This window comes from Oncorhynchus mykiss, chromosome 1, assembly GCF_057628025.1.
Source record: "Oncorhynchus mykiss isolate SJ-2025 chromosome 1, ASM5762802v1, whole genome shotgun sequence".
NCBI classification, from domain to species: Eukaryota; Metazoa; Chordata; class Actinopteri; order Salmoniformes; family Salmonidae; genus Oncorhynchus; species Oncorhynchus mykiss.
Genome location: NC_143022.1, coordinates 72,705,559 through 72,725,059, shown reverse-complemented (window position 1 = coordinate 72,725,059; position 19,501 = coordinate 72,705,559). Strand labels below are relative to the sequence as shown.

Genomic DNA, 19,501 nt, shown 5'->3' with positions numbered 1-19,501 from the left:
AGGGTTAGCTGCATACATAATGCATGTGCGACTACAATTTAAAGTGGAAAGCCTTTGCTGGTCCACAAAGCAGAACTACAAGCCTTAAGAAAACAGCACCCTCTGAGTACCCCAGCCATGTTATCTATGCCTACACTGTTATTGTCAATGTAACAACATACCAGCCATTTGTATTTTTATCGCTGTCATTTTGATAGGGAGACGTTGTGGGTGATTAACATTGACAGGAAACACAGAAAACGAGACCCCAGAGTTGACGCATGTCTACCTTGTGAAAGTTATAATTCAACGTCTCCCCTTTCCATATGTGACAAAGTTTAGCGGTACTGTCACTTTATCCAATTTAGACGTGCTGAGGAAGTTAAATGACATGGAAAACGAAGGGATCCAGCACAGCTCAACATTTTCTATTTAATGGGCCATTAGGTTGCAAGCTATTCTTGGAATGGAGCTTTTTAGGATATTAAAGAGAATAGGATGAAGTTCATGGTTGGGTGCAAGTGTGTGTGGGATTGTACGATACTTCCGCCAAAGATGTCAACAAACACAACATAAAATACATGGAAATATTTCTAAAATTAATTTTATATTTATAATAAGATTGCATAGTGAATATGGCAATATGAAAACTGTGCTCATTTTCTTGTTTCATGTTTTACGCGTGAATTACACAAACGTAGAATAAATATTCCATTATTAATCTCCAAGTGGCCTTCGATTTGGCATTATTGAACACGTCACAAGGAGTGTCACTCCAACTAGTGGCAGGGGTCGGCTCAGGATTCAGCAGTAGGCTGCATCATCTGTTTGTCGAACCAAACCCAACGCAGTGACATGTTTCAGCTAAAACAGCCACATATGTGGCTCCGGGTTTGGAATGAGATAAGAAACCAAGGAAAAGAGAATGAGTGCGCAAACACAAGAGGCCTGCACTTCTGGGAAGGAGGGAAGAGATGGAGAGAGGGAGCGATGCTGCCACTGCCACCGCCCGCCTTTGTGTACTTGACAAATTAGTGTTCGCACAACACTGCCAGATAAGAGTGCTGTTGGCGACCACTCCTCTTCTACCACTGACGCTGTTGGCGGCTTCAATACAAGAGGAACAAGCCAAGTCCACCCTGCCCCTTATCTCCTGTTCCCTGTCTCCTGCTCCTCCTACTGTAAACCAGCACTAAGTGAAATGTGTCAGATAGGATGCTGGGTTCTGCACATGTGACATAGCAATATTTGATCCTGTATTTTAAGCCATATCCAGAAATGAGGATTGCAAAAAAAAAAAAAAAAAAAAAAAAAAAAGCTAGTCGGTTTATCTACGCATTGTCATTTTAATGACTATACCTACATGTACATATTACCTTGAATGTAACTGGTGCCCCCGCACAATGACTCTGTACTGGTACCCCCAGTATATAGCCGCGAGATTGTTATTTTCCTGCTGCTCTTTAATTACGTGTTACTTTTATTTCTCATTTCTTGGGGGGGGGGGGGGGTATTTCTCTCAAAACGGAATTGTTGGTTAAGGGCTTGAAAGTAAGCATTTCACTGTTGTATTCGGGGCATGTGAACGATAAAATTTGATGGTGTTGCTGGACCATCTGACAAAAAGGTGACAGTTTGATGAAAATGCTTTAAAAGGTTAAAATAAAAGGTTACAATTCAGGTTTGTCATAATTGCGCAAAAAACAGGGCCCTAGAAAGAGGTTCGTCAAGCACGGGGAGGTAAGTGGGAATAAGAAGCGCGAGAGAGGCTAAAATTCCAAGCACACAGGCAGAGGTTCACCTACGTAGCCTGGCTGCGGTTCCCCAGAGGTGGCAGTGAGTGGCAGCAGCCTGGCACAGGGGACCATGTGGAGAAACAGGGCTGGCTGGACAACTGGGGGTTTGGCTCCGATAGAGGGGGAGGTAGTAAAACTGTAGTAAACAGTGGTGGTGGTGGTGGTGGGGGGGTAGTTACATATCTCAATATTATTCTGCACGACTTATCGACACTTTGACTCCAAGTATTTGTTTTTTTTGTTGCTTGGTAGCGTTAGTTGTCTGTACCTGCACCAAAACTCTGGTATTTTTCCATCCTTCAGCTTGTTCTTCATCTTTCTTTAAATAGTGAGCCAACATGTTTGAAGCTGGAAACAGCAGATTTTTTTATGGAATATCTTCATAGGCGTACAGAGGCCCATTTTCAGCAACAATCACTCACTCCTGTGTTCCAATGGCACGTTGTGTTAGCTAATCCAAGTTTATAATTTTAAAAGGCTAATTGATTATTAGAAAACCCTTTTGCAATTATGTTAGCACAGCTGTAAACTGTTGTTCAGATTAAAGAAGCAATAAAACAGGCCTTCTTCAGAGTTGAGTATCTGGAGCACCATCATTTGTGGGTTCGATTACAGGCTCAAAATGGCCAGAAACAAAGTACTTTCTTCTGAAACTCGTCAGTCTATTCTTGTTCTGAGAAATGAAGGCTGTTCCATGTGAGAAATTGCCAAGAAACTGAAGATCTCTTACAACGCTGTGTACTACTCCCTTCACAGAACAGCGCAAACTGGCTCTAACCAGAATAGAAAGAGGAGTGGGAGGGCCTGGTGCACACCTGAGCAAGAGGACAAGTACATCTAGTTTGAGTGTCTTGTTTGAGAAACAGATGCCTCACAAGTCCTCAACTGGCAGCTTCAATAAATAGTACCCGCAAAACACCAGTATCAATGTCAACAGTGAAGAGGTGACTCCGGGATGCTGGCCTTCTAGGCAGAGTTGCAAAGAAAAAGCCATATCAGACTGGTTAATAAAAAGAAAAGATTAAGATGGGAAAAAGAACACAGACACTGGACAGAAGAACTCTGCCTAGAAGGCCAGCATCCCGGAGTCGCCTCTTCACTGTTGACGTTGAGACTGGTGTTTTGCGGGTATTATTTAATTTAACAAATAAGATCGCGGCAAAGGGGAATGGGGGAGGACGTCAATGCCTAGTGGGAATTTTGCTTCTTCTAAATATAATTTTGTTGAGTCAGCAAAAACGTAAATCAGCGAGGTTTATGCTACACACCACTTTGCAGGGAATCCTTGGTCTGTCGCTGCGATTACATTGAGTCGTCTAAACAGAAGTAAATAGGCTGCCACTGTCATTGTGTGTCACTGCTGGGGCCAGTGACATGTTACTAAGCCAGGGGACATGTTTCCATTCCATTTCAGCTCATCATGGGAGAAAACAGCAGGTGACCAAACAAAACTTAGAGGGCAATAAAGCAATAACAGAACTGATCGTAAGGTCCCACCACGAACACAGAGCAGCATGGTAGATCGCTAGCATGTGGCACAACAAATCCAAAAACCAACGTAGGGTTCGGAGTCTTGAAGGACATATAGTTAAATCAAATTCAAGGTTTTATGAATGACCGGTGCAGAAGAGTAGTATACACACCCTTCTATAGATTGAAGAGAGGAGTCTCCCTTGCCTTAAACCTATGGAATACATGCAATAGTTATCACAACACATCTCAAGGTTCCACAGGAAACTAAACACATTCTTTAAACCAGATGTCCCTTTAACGGGATGTTCTGATCACTGAAGTCATTAACCAGACAATAACCTGCCATCTACTCATTTACAAAACAAAGGTAGAAGCATGTTCCACTATTGGCACCCACGTTACAAAGGGGCACAGGATAGCGAAACCTACATCAGGGACACAACGATGTGCAGCCCTTATCAAATGTTGATGGGCACTTTATAGATGATATTACTGCCCACATTTACTTTTCCTCAGTCAACAAGATGAGTAACGGACAACAACAACAAAAAAAATCACCATAGTAGAAGAGTTGAACTGTTCTATTGGTCAGCTTGTCAAGAAAGAATAGAAAAACAGACCGGGACAGTTGTGGGACGATACATCCCAAATTCACACAACCAGTAGGCCAGCTACGTCATTTAAAAAAATAAAAATAATTAAAAAGCAACCAGTCTGATACAACAGATCAGAACACTCAGCTTAAAATGTTGATACTATTACTTCTTCACATTATAAGCGCAATCACGCGCACAAGGCAGTAGGTTAAATTCCAATGTTCGTTCCATTATGCAATTAGGAAAACACGGTTGTCAAAGTGCTTTCATGTGACAGATGAAAATATCCGTTTGAAATATTGGAAGAGGGGAGATCTAATATGCAACAACTAACATGGGTTGATAATATGACTAGGATTGTGCCTTTGGCTACTGGACAATGAAAGAAAGTTGATATAAAATAATTGCCTCCATGGATAGGGTCTGATTTTGGCTCGGCTACTTTGAAGCAAGGTAAGACATGCCTCATAATATGAAGTAAAACGTTCAGGTTTCAAACAAAACGTTTTGAAAAACGCACACTGCCTCCAGCTCATTGCAAAGTGACGTGTGACGCAGTGACAAAGCCTGCCTTCCGTTGCCTATGCATTTGCTGTTTGAGATGCTGCAGCAGCAGCTCTTGCTATCTGACAGATTTTCCATTTCCTCTCAAAGGCTCCGTATGCTGTAGGCCTACGCATGTGTTAAATAAGATACATAACGAATATACTGTACACGGGCCAATTTAATTCCACTAAATTATGCAGACTAACCTATAGGCCGATAAGCATGACCTGTCAAATGTATTTCCATCGACTGATATTTCCATCAATGAATAGGTTAAAAAGCATTATTTTGCAATGGGATTTTTCCTTCTTCTCAGCTGTTCTATTTATTTATATCGTCCAAAAGCTGTCTAGCATGCAAACTAGAGCATAATATAAGGCCCGTATTCATTGACGCCATTCTGCTTGAAATAAGTTGGACCGGGAACTAGTGAGAAATGATTCAAAGCAATTACCAGTCCCAAATAAGTGGGCCCTACTGCGTGCAGAAATGCTGCTGACGTGGTAAAATCAGTTGGTAATGACTTCCATTTGTCACAGAAGAAAAATAGACCTTTCCCAAACATCAGTGTACAGACAGCCCAGAGAACCTGCTTATGCAACCATTTGATTGTGGTAATGTCTCGACCCAGAGGGGCATCATTTTCATATGTTCGGAGAAGCAATAAGAGCTTCAAATGGTGCGAGGGTATGGAAAACTTATTCACCCTGGGTCCCAAAAGTCCCATTATTCGCATGCCATTTTTCACCACTATTATTCATTATCATCATCATCATCATCATCATCATCATCATCATCATCATCATCATTAGTATGGTAATCTCTACCCAATTCTATAATATATAGTCATATTTAGTGGTACTTCATTTCTTGTTGGCTTCCACAGATATTAATCCTCAAAATTGGTAAAGCCTTGTGAGCTGGTAATAAACTTCAAATCCAACCATCAACAGTAAGACTGTTGGCTAACTGTAATCAGTGAGGTCATTTGTCCCTTTAGTTTCCAAGACTATACAGTACTCCACAATAAGCCAGCTATCCTTGAGCTGCGTAAACTTTGTGAACTCCAACATGACCACAGTGACATATGGGTGGTTGAAGAAACGGTGTTTAAATTATACACATTTTAAAAAGACATTCGGACCCCTGTCATATTTGTCAGCCCCTCCATTTTAACTAACCCAAAAATCACATTGCCTTCTACCGCCTGCATTACTCTCCTTCCAATTCAGAGCCCTGCTATCCCTGTAGAGGAGCAGGCCTTCTCCCTGTAATTAGAGCTGACAAGTCCAGGACTGACGCTTGGTATTTCATAGTGAGGGGAGTCGGCAGGATCCACGCCTCCACACAGTGAAAAGAGGGATTTAAAAAGGGCACCTGTAAAGAAAAAAACACCCCTGTGATGTAAATTAGTGTACAGGGGTGCAAATGGGGTACCTGCGCCAAGTCACGTCAGAAAAACATGTGCTGTGCTTTCAGCGCATGTTTTGACGTTTAAAAAAACCATCATTTTGGATATTAATCCCATTCCCCCCCCCCCCCTCTTCCCCAATCTGTTTGACGCTCTCCCTCTTATTTTCCCAATCTGTCTTTCGTCCATGGGGAGGGAGCAGCGATGCGCATGGTGGCAGACCTGATGAGAAAAGAAAGTGTGCTTTCGCTGGGCAGGTTGAGGCGGGCTGCGTCAGAGCCCAGGAGATCCCTCAGCTCTGGACACTTAGGGAGACGACCGGGGAGTGTGCCAGAGTGGACTGAGACTGACAGGCAGGGCACAACACAGGAGAGATGAGAGGATGAGCAAATGTCAAACAAAGGGAAGTGAAGAGGAATACCAACCATGAGATCTGCCAGGGAGAGGGGCCTAAAGGCTGATCTGCTGCTTTGAATTGATTCTTTTATCTTGAGAAAATTTTTTTAACTAAGCAAGTTTCTGAAAAACTTTTTAAGCTTAAGCAACATCAATAGAAGTGGTTAGCGTGAGAATATTGGTTTCTTGTTTGTCAAGTAGGCATATCTATACCAGGGAATGAAACAATTTGGGATGGCGGATACATTTTAGGGACAAATTCAATGGAGACAAAAAGCCATAATCAAGTTAAGTTGTTTGTTTCTAATCAAGACAAAAATCTGAACCGTAAAAAATCCTCCCCAGTCCCCTTGAGAACAAGTCGTTCCTCTGTGTGCAACAAAACACCAGGGATCCTAATCATTTTACCACAGTTGTAATTTGACTCATGGAATTGGAGTCATTCCAAATGGGTTGCCTGGGAACAGTAGAGGCTGATGCTGTAGAATTTGCCCTGCTGATAATTGCCATTAATTGTCGTGTAATTTCCCAGCATTGGAGTGATTGGTATATGTGGATCCTAATGATCAGTGAGGTGTTCATCCATTCATCACTGAGGCATACCTCTCATGGAATGTTTGAGTGCTGACCATCCACTAAAGCTGGTCAAACATTCACCGCAAAGCCAGGAAGCCAGGGCTGAGGAGAGTTCAACCATTGGCTCGAAAGTGGACACTGGACGATAAGGGTTCAGGTTAACAGAAATTTAGGAGTGGGGCTATCAGTGACCTGGTGCCAAAAAAGGCAAACAACAAATAAACTGGTTCATACAACAAGATGTAAGCCAATGTAGCATGCATTAATCCACTCAAATGTAAGCCTCAGTTGATCTATTCAGATCAGGTAGCAATTTCAACATTGCTGCAAACAGCACGACCAATCAATACTGCGCTCTGGTGCAAGCTCAGTAATGTCTAGGTAATGACAGTTAGAAATTCCCTGCTGCCACAACAAAACTGCTGAGAACAGGATATGACATTCATAGGTCTTCATAAAACCTGCCATGCACTTCGTTTACCGTTAATGGGCATAAAATCAAGTGAAGTGACGTTAACCAGGTTAGTATTGAGTCGTCCCTGGGAGTGGATTGTGGCGAGGGAGCGTGGGTGAGGTCTATCACCCCCTTCCTCCAGTCTCTGCCTCAGCGCCCTATGAGAGGGCAGCTGGAAGCGTAACGGTTGGGGCTCTGAGCCACCAGTGCCAACCTCCTAACCAGGTCTCCCTTCTTCCTAGGAGGCAAAAGGAAGTTATGGAGCAGCTGTATCTACAGTGGTGTCCTTGCCAACCCCCATCAAAATCCCATTACTGAGCTCTCTGTGGACCAGGTTTCTGAGGAGCACTGGAATGTGCCCTACGTAAAGTAGAGCAGAGTGCTGTGCTGCTAAAACTGTGCAAGCGTACATGTATGTTACACTAGCGGTACGATCTGTTTGCAAAGCAGAGAAATCCTTTAGGTAAGTAGTGGACCGTCATGGTCATGGCTTGCTAAGACCACATTCCAAACAGGCTTGTTTGGAATGTGGGTCTGATCATGGGTCTGATCATGCTGTTTAATCAGCTTCTTGATATGCCACACCTGTCAGTTGGATGACAAAGGGGAAATGCTCACTAACAGGGATGAAAACAAATTTGTGCACAACATATTTTGAGAAGTAAACTTTTTGTGCGTATGGACTAATTCTGTGAGCTTTTATTTCAGCTCATGAAACCAACACCTTACATGTTCGTTTATATGATTGTTCAGTTTATATAGTATCAGAAAGAGCATATTCTACATTTGATTCTATGACACTTACCTTTGTCAAGTAACTCAATTCAAGAGGTGAAGCTCGATTTTGAAATACCACTTCTTCCAAGAACATCCCCACTGTTAATGTGTTCAGTACATGACCACTTGCGGGGCAGCATTGCTCTGGATACTAAGCAAAGACAAGTAACATAATAAGCTTAAAATATGCTAGGCTGAAAGACCAGGCAGTTCTAGTGTTAAAAATACGTAGTGTACCTTCACAGACAAACATGCCATAGCCGAGGTACTTTCAAGGGTAGCCTATATGACTGTGGTAGTTACAACTTAATTGCAAACCTTCTTGCCACAGCTCGCATTGATGTGCCATCCTGGATGAGCTGCACTACCTGAGCCACTTGTGTGGGTTGTAGACTCCTTCTCATGCTACCACTAGAGTGAAAGCACCACCTGCATTCAAAAGTGACCAAAACATCAGCCAGGAAGCATAGGAACTGAGAAGTGGTCTGTGGTCACCACCTGCAGAACCACTCCTTTATTGGGGGTGTCTTGCTAATTGCCTATAATTTCCACCTGTTGTCTATTCCATTTGCACAACAGCATGTGAAATGTATTGTCAATCAGTGTTGCTTCCTAAGTGGACAGTTTGATTTCACAGAAGTGTGATTGACTTGGAGTTACATTGTGTTGTTTAAGTGTTCCCTTAATTTTTTTGAGCAGTGTACAATCAATTTTGCAGAATGTGTTGACAGGCACTCACTATAGGCAGCATGCATGTTGAGTTCGAAAAAGTCACTGTAAAATATAAAAACCATTCTGCCCACACCTCCACAGAAATGTGATGAAAATTGCCATCGCTCTTTCAGAAACTGTCATGGCCTAATGACCATAGTTCCAAATTATATAGCAAACAAAGAGCGTTATTGTCACCATGGTTAATGGAAGGCACTTTTCAGGCGGCGTTTTAATGCTTGTTTGCGACAGGTTTGATTTATAACAGGAAAGGTGTATGTATGGCTCGCACCAAGTTTATAAGACTCAATATTTTTTCCCGTGCACAGACTTTTCTGAAATGGCGCAAATGACGCAAATGTTATGAGGCCCGACATCTTTCTACAGCCTTTCACCTCTTAGCCACCTATTCCTTTCCTCCCCCTTCTCTTCCACACCTCTCCCTTCGCAGGTATGACAGTCGAGCTATGCTTGACAAAGGGAGACATTCTGCCACCGTGCAGCATTGAGGAAGGGGTCACTTCACCCCCCCGTCCCCACTTTACTCTCTCGCTCCCCTCTTTTTTTCTGTTTGGTGCTCAACCAGCCCCCACAGCAGAAGAGGAGGAGATGGCAGAAAGAGTCCCTCCTCCCTCCCTCCCTCCCTCCCTCCCTCCCTCCCTCCCTCCCTCCTGCCGCCACAGCCACCAGGACCTGGCCTCTTTCCCTCTGCTTGGTTATGCAATGCACGGCTCTCCCACGGCACGTCTTGCACAGGGGACCCACCACAACACAGCTGCCACCAGCTGCAGACCCACACAGCAACAGCTACGCAGCAGCACTCCGGCTTTCCAGCTCTCCGGTTGTTCACAAACAGCTCTGGGATTTTACTGGCTCTTTGGAATAACACTTGCTGTGGCGTGGGCTGTCTGTAGTATCAGTCGATTGTTCTACAGCGGACTGGAGGTGCGGTAGTAGTTGCCGCAAGCACTAGCTGCTCCAGAGTAACCATGCGCGGCTGTAGCTCCGGGTTTCAGCGGCAGGCGAGAGAGAGGCGCCTCTGAAAGGCACTAATTGCTCTGCTCCAGAAAGAGGGAAGCAAGGAAGGACGGAAGGAGAGAAGGGGTGGGGGCGTGTACATTTGTCACAGAGACTGGGGCTCTCTCTTTGAGCTGCTAAGAGGGTCAAAGAGCCAACAAGAGCCGAGGAGGAAGAGGGGGGCTGTGGTGGAATTGGAGAGTGGGGCAGTAGGATGGGGAGAGTAGTGGGGAGGGGGAGCGTAAGAAGCTTTGGTTGTGGAGACCCGAGGAATAAAATAACAAAAGCAAAAAGGAGACAATACCGCAACCAAAACCAAGGCAGTATTTAACCAAGGGGGTGGCGCAGAGGACTGGAGAATTCATCCGGGCAAGAAGGGGGTGGTTTTCACAGAGAGCAGTGTCTGCGTACAGTGCCGCACACCAAGACGCAGTTTGGAGCCCGGATCTCCTTTTCTTTTCCTTACCACATATTCCTCTTTCTGTGACGCTGGGAGCGTGGGTACCCAGCCAGCTTCCCCCTGTCCCCCCCCAAATGCAGGCTCCTGTGTGTGGCCATGCTTCTCCGCTGAGGACCCAAAAGCATGCTGGATGTCACCCAGCTCCTCACACGCCTTAGGGTAAGACACCTTTTTCACCACTCATCTCTTCTCTTTCAATTATGTCTCTTTTCTGAAATATGGTAGGATCTGCCTGTTTCAGAGGGGGCTGCTTATTGTTGACGCTGGTGATGTTTTGGCTGAATGCTCTGCGCTGCCTGCTTCTCAGCACTGGCTGGCTGTGGCATGGTTTACCTGCTTGTAGTTTTCCCTGGAGGGCTGGCACTAGCCAGAGCCCCTGTCCTCTCCCTTCAGACTGCTCAGTAGGGACATCATGCTCAGGAAATCAACTTAGACGGAGGGGAGGGGAGAGAATCATGAACCACCTTCTGGGAAAAAGAGGGTGGATTGTAAGGGGCTCATTAAAACCATGATCCAGTGTTAAACATTTTCAATGCGGTTAGACCGTAAGGGATGCCGAATATTAGGAATCTATTGCGGTGGGCAGAGCAACAGCTACGGCAGGTAATAAACAGTGGCATTTGCAGTTAAATCTCCATTGTGCTGTGCATGTCTATTGTTTTGTTCGATCACCATTGATTTCTTCTTGAGGATTCTGTTGGCTAGGCTAGCCGAGGGCTTTTTGGTTCAGTTTTCCCCAGGGTGTCGTATAAAGCACATGGAGGAGAGGACTAGTGGGGAGGGGAGTTGGATGCATCATAGCAGTGCAGCATTAAACTGCAACATCTAAATTCATTCCCATTGTCTGTGTTCACTCCGGATTATGGGCTTGCGTTCTGTTTCTCTTATCTAATGTTCATTTCTCCGTATGTGCCTCCATGTCAGGTGGGCTGCCTCTGTCTCTCTCTCCCCCTCTGCAGATAAGTGCCAGCAGCACCCTTGCCAGGTTGGGCGAGCGTCATGGCCATGGGCCCAACGGTCATCACTATTGAGGAGGTGCGGGCGCTAGAGAGCAAGGAGGAGCAGGAGGAGTCCATCTTGGCGCTGCTGGGAATCGTTGGCACCTTCCTTAACCTCTTCGTCATTGTCTTTGTTTACATCTACACCGTTGTGTGAGCCAAGCCAGAGTGGGAGTGATCCCCCAAACGTCAAGGCACAAACCAAGCTTCCATCTAACCCCAACAAACGTATACTGGATTTTACATGCCAAGCTCCTACTCCCTCTAACTAGGTATTAGTTATAAAAAAGGTGCAAAACGACAAGATATTAAAATAGGAGGGGGGAGCAGTTTCCTCACACAGAGATTGAGGGTGGACAGTTCCGTGGGAGATGGCGTCTCACAGCCATGAACCAGAGAGATAATAGTGAGCTGGTGGACACATCAGGACCATGGCTGTGCTGGATCCAGGAGGGGGCGATAGACAGGGTTGGGCTGCAGGCCAGCACAGCCTGGGTGAACTAACTTCACCTTGGACTCAATAGAATGAGGGAAACGGACAGTGTTACCGACCAATCTCCATTGTCAAGTGGATTTAAAAAAAAACAGACAAAGGGATATTGACGTCACTGGTCCGGATGGTTTCAGGGGCATGGCGTGGTGCTGTAATGTACTGTGCTGCTTGCCGTCAGATAGGCTACACACACCAAAGTGTTAGTCACCGCTTCTCATGATATGAGACATCACAACAGAGAGATACACCATCTCTCTGTCTATTTCGTCTCCACAAGAACTGATCTGCAAAGAGAGCAGAAGGAGTGGAAATGACAATTACACATTTAAATTCAAATCGACCACCTGGAGATCTGCAATAAAAAGGCAAGTGGGAGAGAGAGATATTTTTTACAAAAAGGAGAGTCTGCTGTGGTGATTAAATCATCCGCAGGGGTGGAAAGTAACTTGTGGGCACTGGCAAAAAGCTCCATTCCGCAATTACTAATACATAAGGTCAGACTTAATCTTCTCTCTCTTTCTGCATCTCTTTCCACGTTCTGTTCGGTTATTTTGATGTAAGGCTATTTGTTCATGTTGATTTCAGGGTAGTGTCAGCGATTCAGTTTCTGTATAAAAATCAAAGCTTTTATAAACACATGAATAAACTAAACTCTAGATGTACTGTGCAATAGGGAACATTTTTACAATAAAATGAGAATATATGAATTAGACTCAAGCCTCATCTATGATGGATTCTGTGGGAGAATGTAGGCATAAGCAAAAGCATGTGCTTATGTGAGATACAATGCATTGATGCCAGTAAGAGACATATGGTGAAGAAGTACATCATGTCTTCATGCTTAGAGCATGTTCCAGGACTTAGCTTTATCAGGATTCTGATTTATATTTATCAAATATCACCAAAAAGGTCAGGGTGGCATGTTCCCAGTCACATGCAACATGGGGGAAATAATTTAACCTCCACTAGCATGTGGATCCTGCATTCTAACGAGAAAGGTTGAGCGTGGGTCAGATCTGCTCGGTTTCAGATGTGTCGACTGCCATCTGGAACGCACATCACAACATTTTAATTGTCAGTTGCACCTACCTGCATGTGGTGTGTGTGTGTGTGTACACGCGTGAATGTGCACATCGTGTCTGAATCAATATGGACAAGGACATACAAGATGAATAAAGCAGCTAGTAATACAGCCTAAGTAACTACACAAGAAGTGAACAAATCACATGGTTGGAAAACAACACGTTACAAAAGCAAACTGCGTGCTGTAATCAGACTGGCCTTACTGAAGAGCTCAGTGACTTTCAACGTGGCACCGCCATAGGATGCCACCTTTCCAACAAATCACTTAGTCAAATTTCTGCTCTGCTTGAGCTGCCCCGGTCAACTGTAAGTGCTGTTATTGTGAAGTGGAAATGTCTAGGAGCAACAACGGCTCAGCCGCGAAGTGGTAGGCCACACAAGCTCACAGAATAGGACCGCCGAGAGCTGAAGCGCGTAAAAATCGTCTGTCCTTGGTTGCAACACTCACTACAGAGTACCTCTGGAAGCAACATCAACACAATAACTGTTCTCTGAGAGCTTCATGAAATGGGTTTCCATGGCTGAGCAGCTGCACACAAGCCTAAGATCACCATGCGCAATGCCAAACATTGGCTGGAATGGTGTAAAGCTCGCGGACATTGGACTCTGGAGTAGTGGAAACACGCGTTCTCTGGAGTGACGAAACACGCTTCACCATCTGTCAGTCGAATGACGAATCTGGGTTTGGCGGATGCCAAGACAACACTACCTGCCCGAATGCATAGTCCCAAATGTATAGTTTGGTGGAGAAGGAATAACGGTCTGGGACTGTTTTTCATGTTTCGGGCTAGGCCCCTTAGTTCCAGTGAAGGGAAATTAACGCCACAGCATACAATGACATTCTAGACAATTCTGTGCTTCCAACTTTGTGGCAACAGTTTGGGGAAGGTCCTTTCCTGTTCCAGCATGACAATGCCCCTGTGCACAAAGCGAGGTCCATACAGAAATGGTTTGCCGAGATCAGTGTGGAAGAACTTGACTGGCTTGCACAGAGCCCTGACCTCAACCTTATCGAACATGTTTGGAATTAATTGGAACCCCGACTGTGAACCAGACCTAATCGCCCAACATCAGTGCCCGACCTCACTAACGCTCGTGGCTGAATGTAAGCAAGTCCCTGCAACAATGATCCAACATTTAGTGAAAAGCTTCCCAGAAGAGTGGAGGCTCATAGCAGCAAAGGGGGGACCATCTCCATATTAATGCCGATGATTTTGGAATGAGATGTTCGACGAGCAGGTATCCACATAGTTTTGATAATGTACGTACTGTTTAATAATCTGTTAAAATAATGGTCTAAGGCACTGCATCCCAGTGCAAGAGGCGTCACTGCAGTACCTGGTTCGAATGCAGGCTGCATCACATCTGGCCGTGAGTGGGAGTCCCATAGGGCGGCGCACAATTGGCCCAGCGTCGTCCGGGTTTGGCCGTCATTGTAAATAAGAATTTGTTGTAGACTGCCTTGCCTAGTTAATTAAAGGTTATATAAAATAAATGCGTACCATTTAACAAGCTGTTTAAAAGCATTGACTACATGCATACTGTTGAACAAGCTGTTCCTAACACACAACGCACATACTCAAGGATGGACGGTGAAGTGCAGGGGAGAAGGGTTATGTTTGAGGGTAGGAGGGGAGCGAGCCAGGGGAGAAAGGACATTTTCAATTAAAATAAATGAGTTTCGCAGTGACATTAAAAGGTATTACCTCTCACTAATGGCTTAACATCCTGTGATGGAGTGCGTGGCGGCTGCGTAATGCGTCCCAAAAGGATTGCCAAGACACCGATGACTAATGTGGAACAATACGCAAGCGGCGCGGCCGAGCTGGGAGATTAGCAGGAGGAATGAGTGCGGCCTGAGGCGGGTAGTCGGACTGAGGGTTAGAGGGAGGGAACAGGGACCACGCTAAACAATGGGACACAACAGGGTTTCCCCCCGGTGCCTCTTAGGAGTGCAGGGGCAGGCTGGGCTAAGATATACATCAAGGCAGCTATTAGGCATCACACTGAGGATGAAGAGGATGAATGAAGATAAACAGCAGTGTGGTGTAGTAGCCTTAATGATGCTTTTACTGTAAACTAGTATGGTATCCCTTTTATAAAGCTAGTTGCAAGGCTTTTAATGTAGCGACACTGGATGAATGGTGCATGGTATGAGAACGGGTTTGGACTGTAGCCTTATCTTAAAATATTGAATAGAAAGACTGACGTGCGTGGGTTTGGTGTCATTCATGATGCAAAGGTATCTGCACTTTTCGGAAAACACCACACAATCCAAGCGGCAAGGATCTAGGCCAACATTCCAAGGAATTTCATGACTCTTTCTACGAGCATACTGGAGGAAAAAAGGTAAATGGTATACAAAGTGAAAGCAGTGCATTATGTAGGAATGAGATGGAGGTTTATAACAGTTGATCCTGGCCTATGAGGCAGAGTAGAACATCATCCCTGTGTCACCAGGGCAACACTCCTACTGAATACCAAGTCTGCCTCTGTCACACACACCTCCCAGGGCTGCTTGCCCCCTACCTTGCTCTTAATGCTTTTTGATAGGAGCACCCCATCCCCCCACTCCTCAGTACAGCAAGTTATTAAAAAAGAGACACGGCAGGAGTGCTCTTAGGTCTCTTCCCACTTTTTCATTACCAGCGGGCCCCTTGACATTTATTGACAGCTCATGGCTCTGAGGGCTGGCGCCGACACAACAGAGTGAGATGAGCCCTTGGCTTCCATCAGCGCTCACACACTGAACTGACTTAACTGACCATATTGGACAGTAGATAAATCACTAAAAACACAATTTGTAATTAAATTGGGTGTTAAAATGTGTCAATTGATTTGTCCATTTTAAAAAGGCAAATGTTTCTTTGCTTTTTTTTCATCATAAAGGAGTTTAGGTTTGTGGGTTTGGCAGGGGGCCTGGACACAGCTGAATACGAGAGAACATTTTAGAGGCCCCTATCTTGGTTGTACATTACATAGCACATATCCAGTGTGTGACAATACATTTTATTTTTTACATTTTTGCATCAGAGAATATTGTAGTTTTTCAGCTGAGAAAATATTTAGTTTAAAAGCAAATTCCCTGGAACTCTACATATTCTGCCATGGAGCTAAGAGAATGTTGCAGTTTTAAAGCTAATTTCCTACAATTATATGCAATTTGCCAATGCTGTGTCATTATGCTCAAAAATAAAATATATACTGTTAAAAACATTGTTTTTTGAATTTTCTATTCTCCCGGACTGTCTAGCTTTTATTTGTGATTTTAGTTCTCACAGACTATATTATATAAAAAAAAGTATATAGGTCCATTATCTTTCCTACATACTTTATATCTGGTAGTTGTTTAAATGTGTACTGAATGGATTTTTCCATCCGGAAGAATAAAACAAACCTCTGCCGCTTAGGAGGCCCGAGAACTTCAATGGCAGAAAAACTCCTGCCATTACTACAACACAAGAGAAAGGAGTGCGACAATGAAAAAGGAGGCAGTCAACTTTTACTTAATAGCAGGCAGCCACGGCTGCATGTTCGCACACCACGCGTGACCGTGTCTGAGACATTTACCCCGATAATGAGGACCAATTACAATACTCATCTCTTTATCCGTTTGTTATTTAATTATGAGACCAGGGGCGCTTTAAATTCACACCAGCACACAGACGCTCCTGTGAATACACACACACTAACAGCGTCGGACAAAGAGGCAGTTGCGGCTATATACACACAGAGCTATGAGCTGCCACCACCTGATATGCAACACAAAGCAAGTTCTTGTGAATGGAGGCTACGTTGATATCGGCCAACCTGCCAATTTTAGTTCAGAACAAACAGCTTGAGAAGCTTAAGAATTTTGGGGGGTGAGTCTACGCACCTTGGTGAAATAAAACATGCCAATAATCTGTCCATAGAACACTAATGCATCCTGTGATAGGGTCGTTAGAAGTTGTGTATTTGTAGAAACAACACAATGAAAAGGTTTGTTCAAGGTTCTTTTATTTCCTTGGCAGTGTACCAACTTTCCATTTTATTCCTGGCAATAGCAGAAGGTCCGTGAGCAACATTTTCCTGTTTCTATTCATTAATGACTGGACAAAAACAAGCATCCATTAAAATGCCCACAACATGTGGACAGAACCACAGATTCCACTATCCCCAAAAGAGAGAAAATATATTATACTCTCTCACAGACCGTGGAAAGCCTAAACATGTGGGGGATTGGTTGGGTGGACTGAACACTCTTATTAAGAGGGGTTTGGGATGTATCCTCACTGAGGTTATCAGCCAACTGAAAGAACACAAGCCTGCATGCCCCTCTGGAAACCCCAGGGTCAGAGCTGAAGAGACAGAAAACCTAGTCAGAGCAATGGACCGAGCCAACATCTAGCTCAGGTGATCAGTTAACTCTGGGTCAGCCCTCGCCCCCCGGGGACTAGGGATTACCTTCGCAGATTACCACCGTATGCTGCCTTCACAGAAAGCCCATCACACCAGAGTACTGACTCCCCACAGACAGTACTGTAGAATTATGATGGATTATGACTCAACTTCTCTATAACTATACTCGAGAGATAAAGGGTTCTCAGAACAAATTCTAACAAAGACGTCCGTTGTATATTCAAAAATATAAAATAAAATGGTTCAATATAGATTAGAGAATGAGTTCCTATCTTCAAAAAAATGAATCCATTTGCCACACAATAATTTCCACCTAAGTCACAAGTAACCTATTCAAATTAGACAGTACATGTCCTGTCGCATGAAAAGACAGAATTATAAGTGGATGGGTATTTTGAAAGCATGGATTCATATAATTGAAATTGCTTGGAGAGCGTCAACCACCACAGAAGCAACAGCTATTGATAGACTGTAAATGACTTTATATTACTGTTTTATATCTTTACGGTTTCATATAATTATATCCTCTTAGAATGAGTAGATTGTTTTTATATACTCTCCGATATTGAAAGTAGTGTTATGTTAAAGTTGTGGGTTCGAGCAGTGCCATTATTTAGTGGACTGCGGTGGACTATAGGAATGTCTACTCCCAGGAACTCAAGACCTCTCCTGACTGATATGAAGTCCTGTGATACGCACAGAGAGATCATTGGTAATGAGTACTGAAGTACATCTTTGTGGAAGTGAGGGAGTGAGAGCCAAGGGTGTAAGTGTCGTATGTATGCATTCAGCTGGTAAATCTTCACTGAGCAAACACTTGAAACATCCCTTGGAATTTCAGGGCTCTTTTGAATGATAAATATATGTATTGTATCGTGAGATATTGGTCTTCTCATCACCATGTCAGAGGAAGATACTGCAGCTCCATCTGCTGTCTCATCAAGCAATGATCAACTCACACACACATCTAGCTCTCACTGCAATTTACCAGGTAGCCTAGAAGCAGAAAGGACAAAGTAATGCGCATAAGATGACCACCTCATCCAATAGCCTACTACGTTTCCCGTAACATTTGACCCTGACACTGTCTTTTATTTCTACTCGACAACAAAAGCTGGTCGATCATTATTTTCCAATAAAAGGTTCATTACATTGTCTGAGACCAGGAGAAGCCATTGAGAAATGCAGCACTGGAATAGAAAGAAAAGGGCAGCATCTTTCTTCATAAGCACTGTTGATATGTTCAATCAGTCAAATAGATTGTTGTGGGATTTGCCATCGAGTTTCCCCTTCAGTTAAAGGCACAGTCATCCTTAACGGGAGTTACCATAACCTACATGGAAAGTTACAAGATGAAGACTAAAGAAGAAGAGGGTTCACTCACCGGAATCGTTGCGTAGGTAGGAGGACATGGCTGGAATGAGGCAGGACTGGCTGAGCAGCTCCTGCAGCACTGTGGGAAGGGCGTTGCTGTTGTGGCCCCTGCTATCCCCTGTAGGGGCCTCTCCGTGGCTCACACAGTTTGCTGGGTTGATGTAGCTGGCCAGCACCTGGCGGACAGGGGGAGAATAAGTGGAGTACACCCAATTTTAGCAAAACATATAGGCCTTTCTCTGGGGTAACTACACAGCAATGACTTATGTAAAAGTAAGTGCATAGGTCTTCCCATTGTTAGCTTAGTGACACTTTGTGCCATGTGGAAAAACCATCAGGATGTACTACACCCAGCTAAGCCTAGAGGACTCTTACCTGTAGCAGACAGGTGACATGCTCCTCCTCCAGCCTCTGCTTGGTGAGGGCCTGCTCCACGTCCCAGCCTGAGGCAGTGGAGCCTGTACCGAAACCAGTGCCCTTCGCCCAGTACAGCTGCTGCTCCTCACTTGTGCCCCCTCCATGACCACTGGACACTGTGGGCTGGGGACAGACAGACGAGGGGAGGTGATCAGCGCCACACATGAAATCAGCAGGGGGTAAAGTGTAGTCTACTGGTCCATTGTGATGACAACATAGGGCTGACCTAAAGATAATAGCGTTCCATAAGCTTATGAACTCAAAATACATTTTTTTTTTATTGTCAATGCAGCATGGGCTACACGTTTGGATTGAAGAAGAACACTGTTCCCCTTTTCAAAATGTCAGTCTTCACATCAAAAGTGGAATGAGAGCGCAATACTGGTTTTCCAGGTAGAAAAATCAAACATAACTAGCCTGCCTACCCACAGTCCCAACTCCCATGCAGCCCTGCTTGTCGCAGCCATTACACACTTGAGGCCCTTCTAGTTCAGCTCAGAGCACATGCCCAGCAGTTTGAAAGGGAGATTATGTCAAATAAAA

At 44.4% G+C, this 19,501-nt stretch overlaps 1 protein-coding gene and 1 pseudogene across 52 annotated transcripts in view; one reads left to right on the top strand and one right to left on the bottom strand.

The window, feature by feature from the left end:
- birc6 (baculoviral IAP repeat containing 6) overlaps positions 1-19,501 on the bottom strand; it is a 156,323-nt gene that overhangs the window by 40,752 nt on the left and 96,070 nt on the right. For all 50 annotated transcript variants that reach the window (XM_090238853.1, XM_090238863.1, XM_090238866.1 and 47 more), the window contains 2 exons: positions 18,917-19,081; positions 18,552-18,717 (listed from right to left, as the gene is read on the bottom strand). In XM_090238853.1, the coding sequence (XP_090094979.1) occupies positions 18,552-18,717; positions 18,917-19,081 (331 nt within the window). The remainder of the gene's footprint in view (positions 1-18,551; positions 18,718-18,916; positions 19,082-19,501) is intronic.
- On the top strand, positions 10,240-12,390 carry LOC110528285 (protein TUNAR pseudogene; annotated as a pseudogene). 2 transcript variants are annotated; one of them, XR_002474228.3, is made up of 2 exons: positions 10,240-10,351; positions 11,117-12,390. The product of XR_002474228.3 is annotated as a protein TUNAR pseudogene, transcript variant X1 (transcript). The 2 variants fall into 2 exon arrangements; XR_016496908.1 differs by having other exon boundaries at positions 10,262-10,351; positions 11,152-12,390.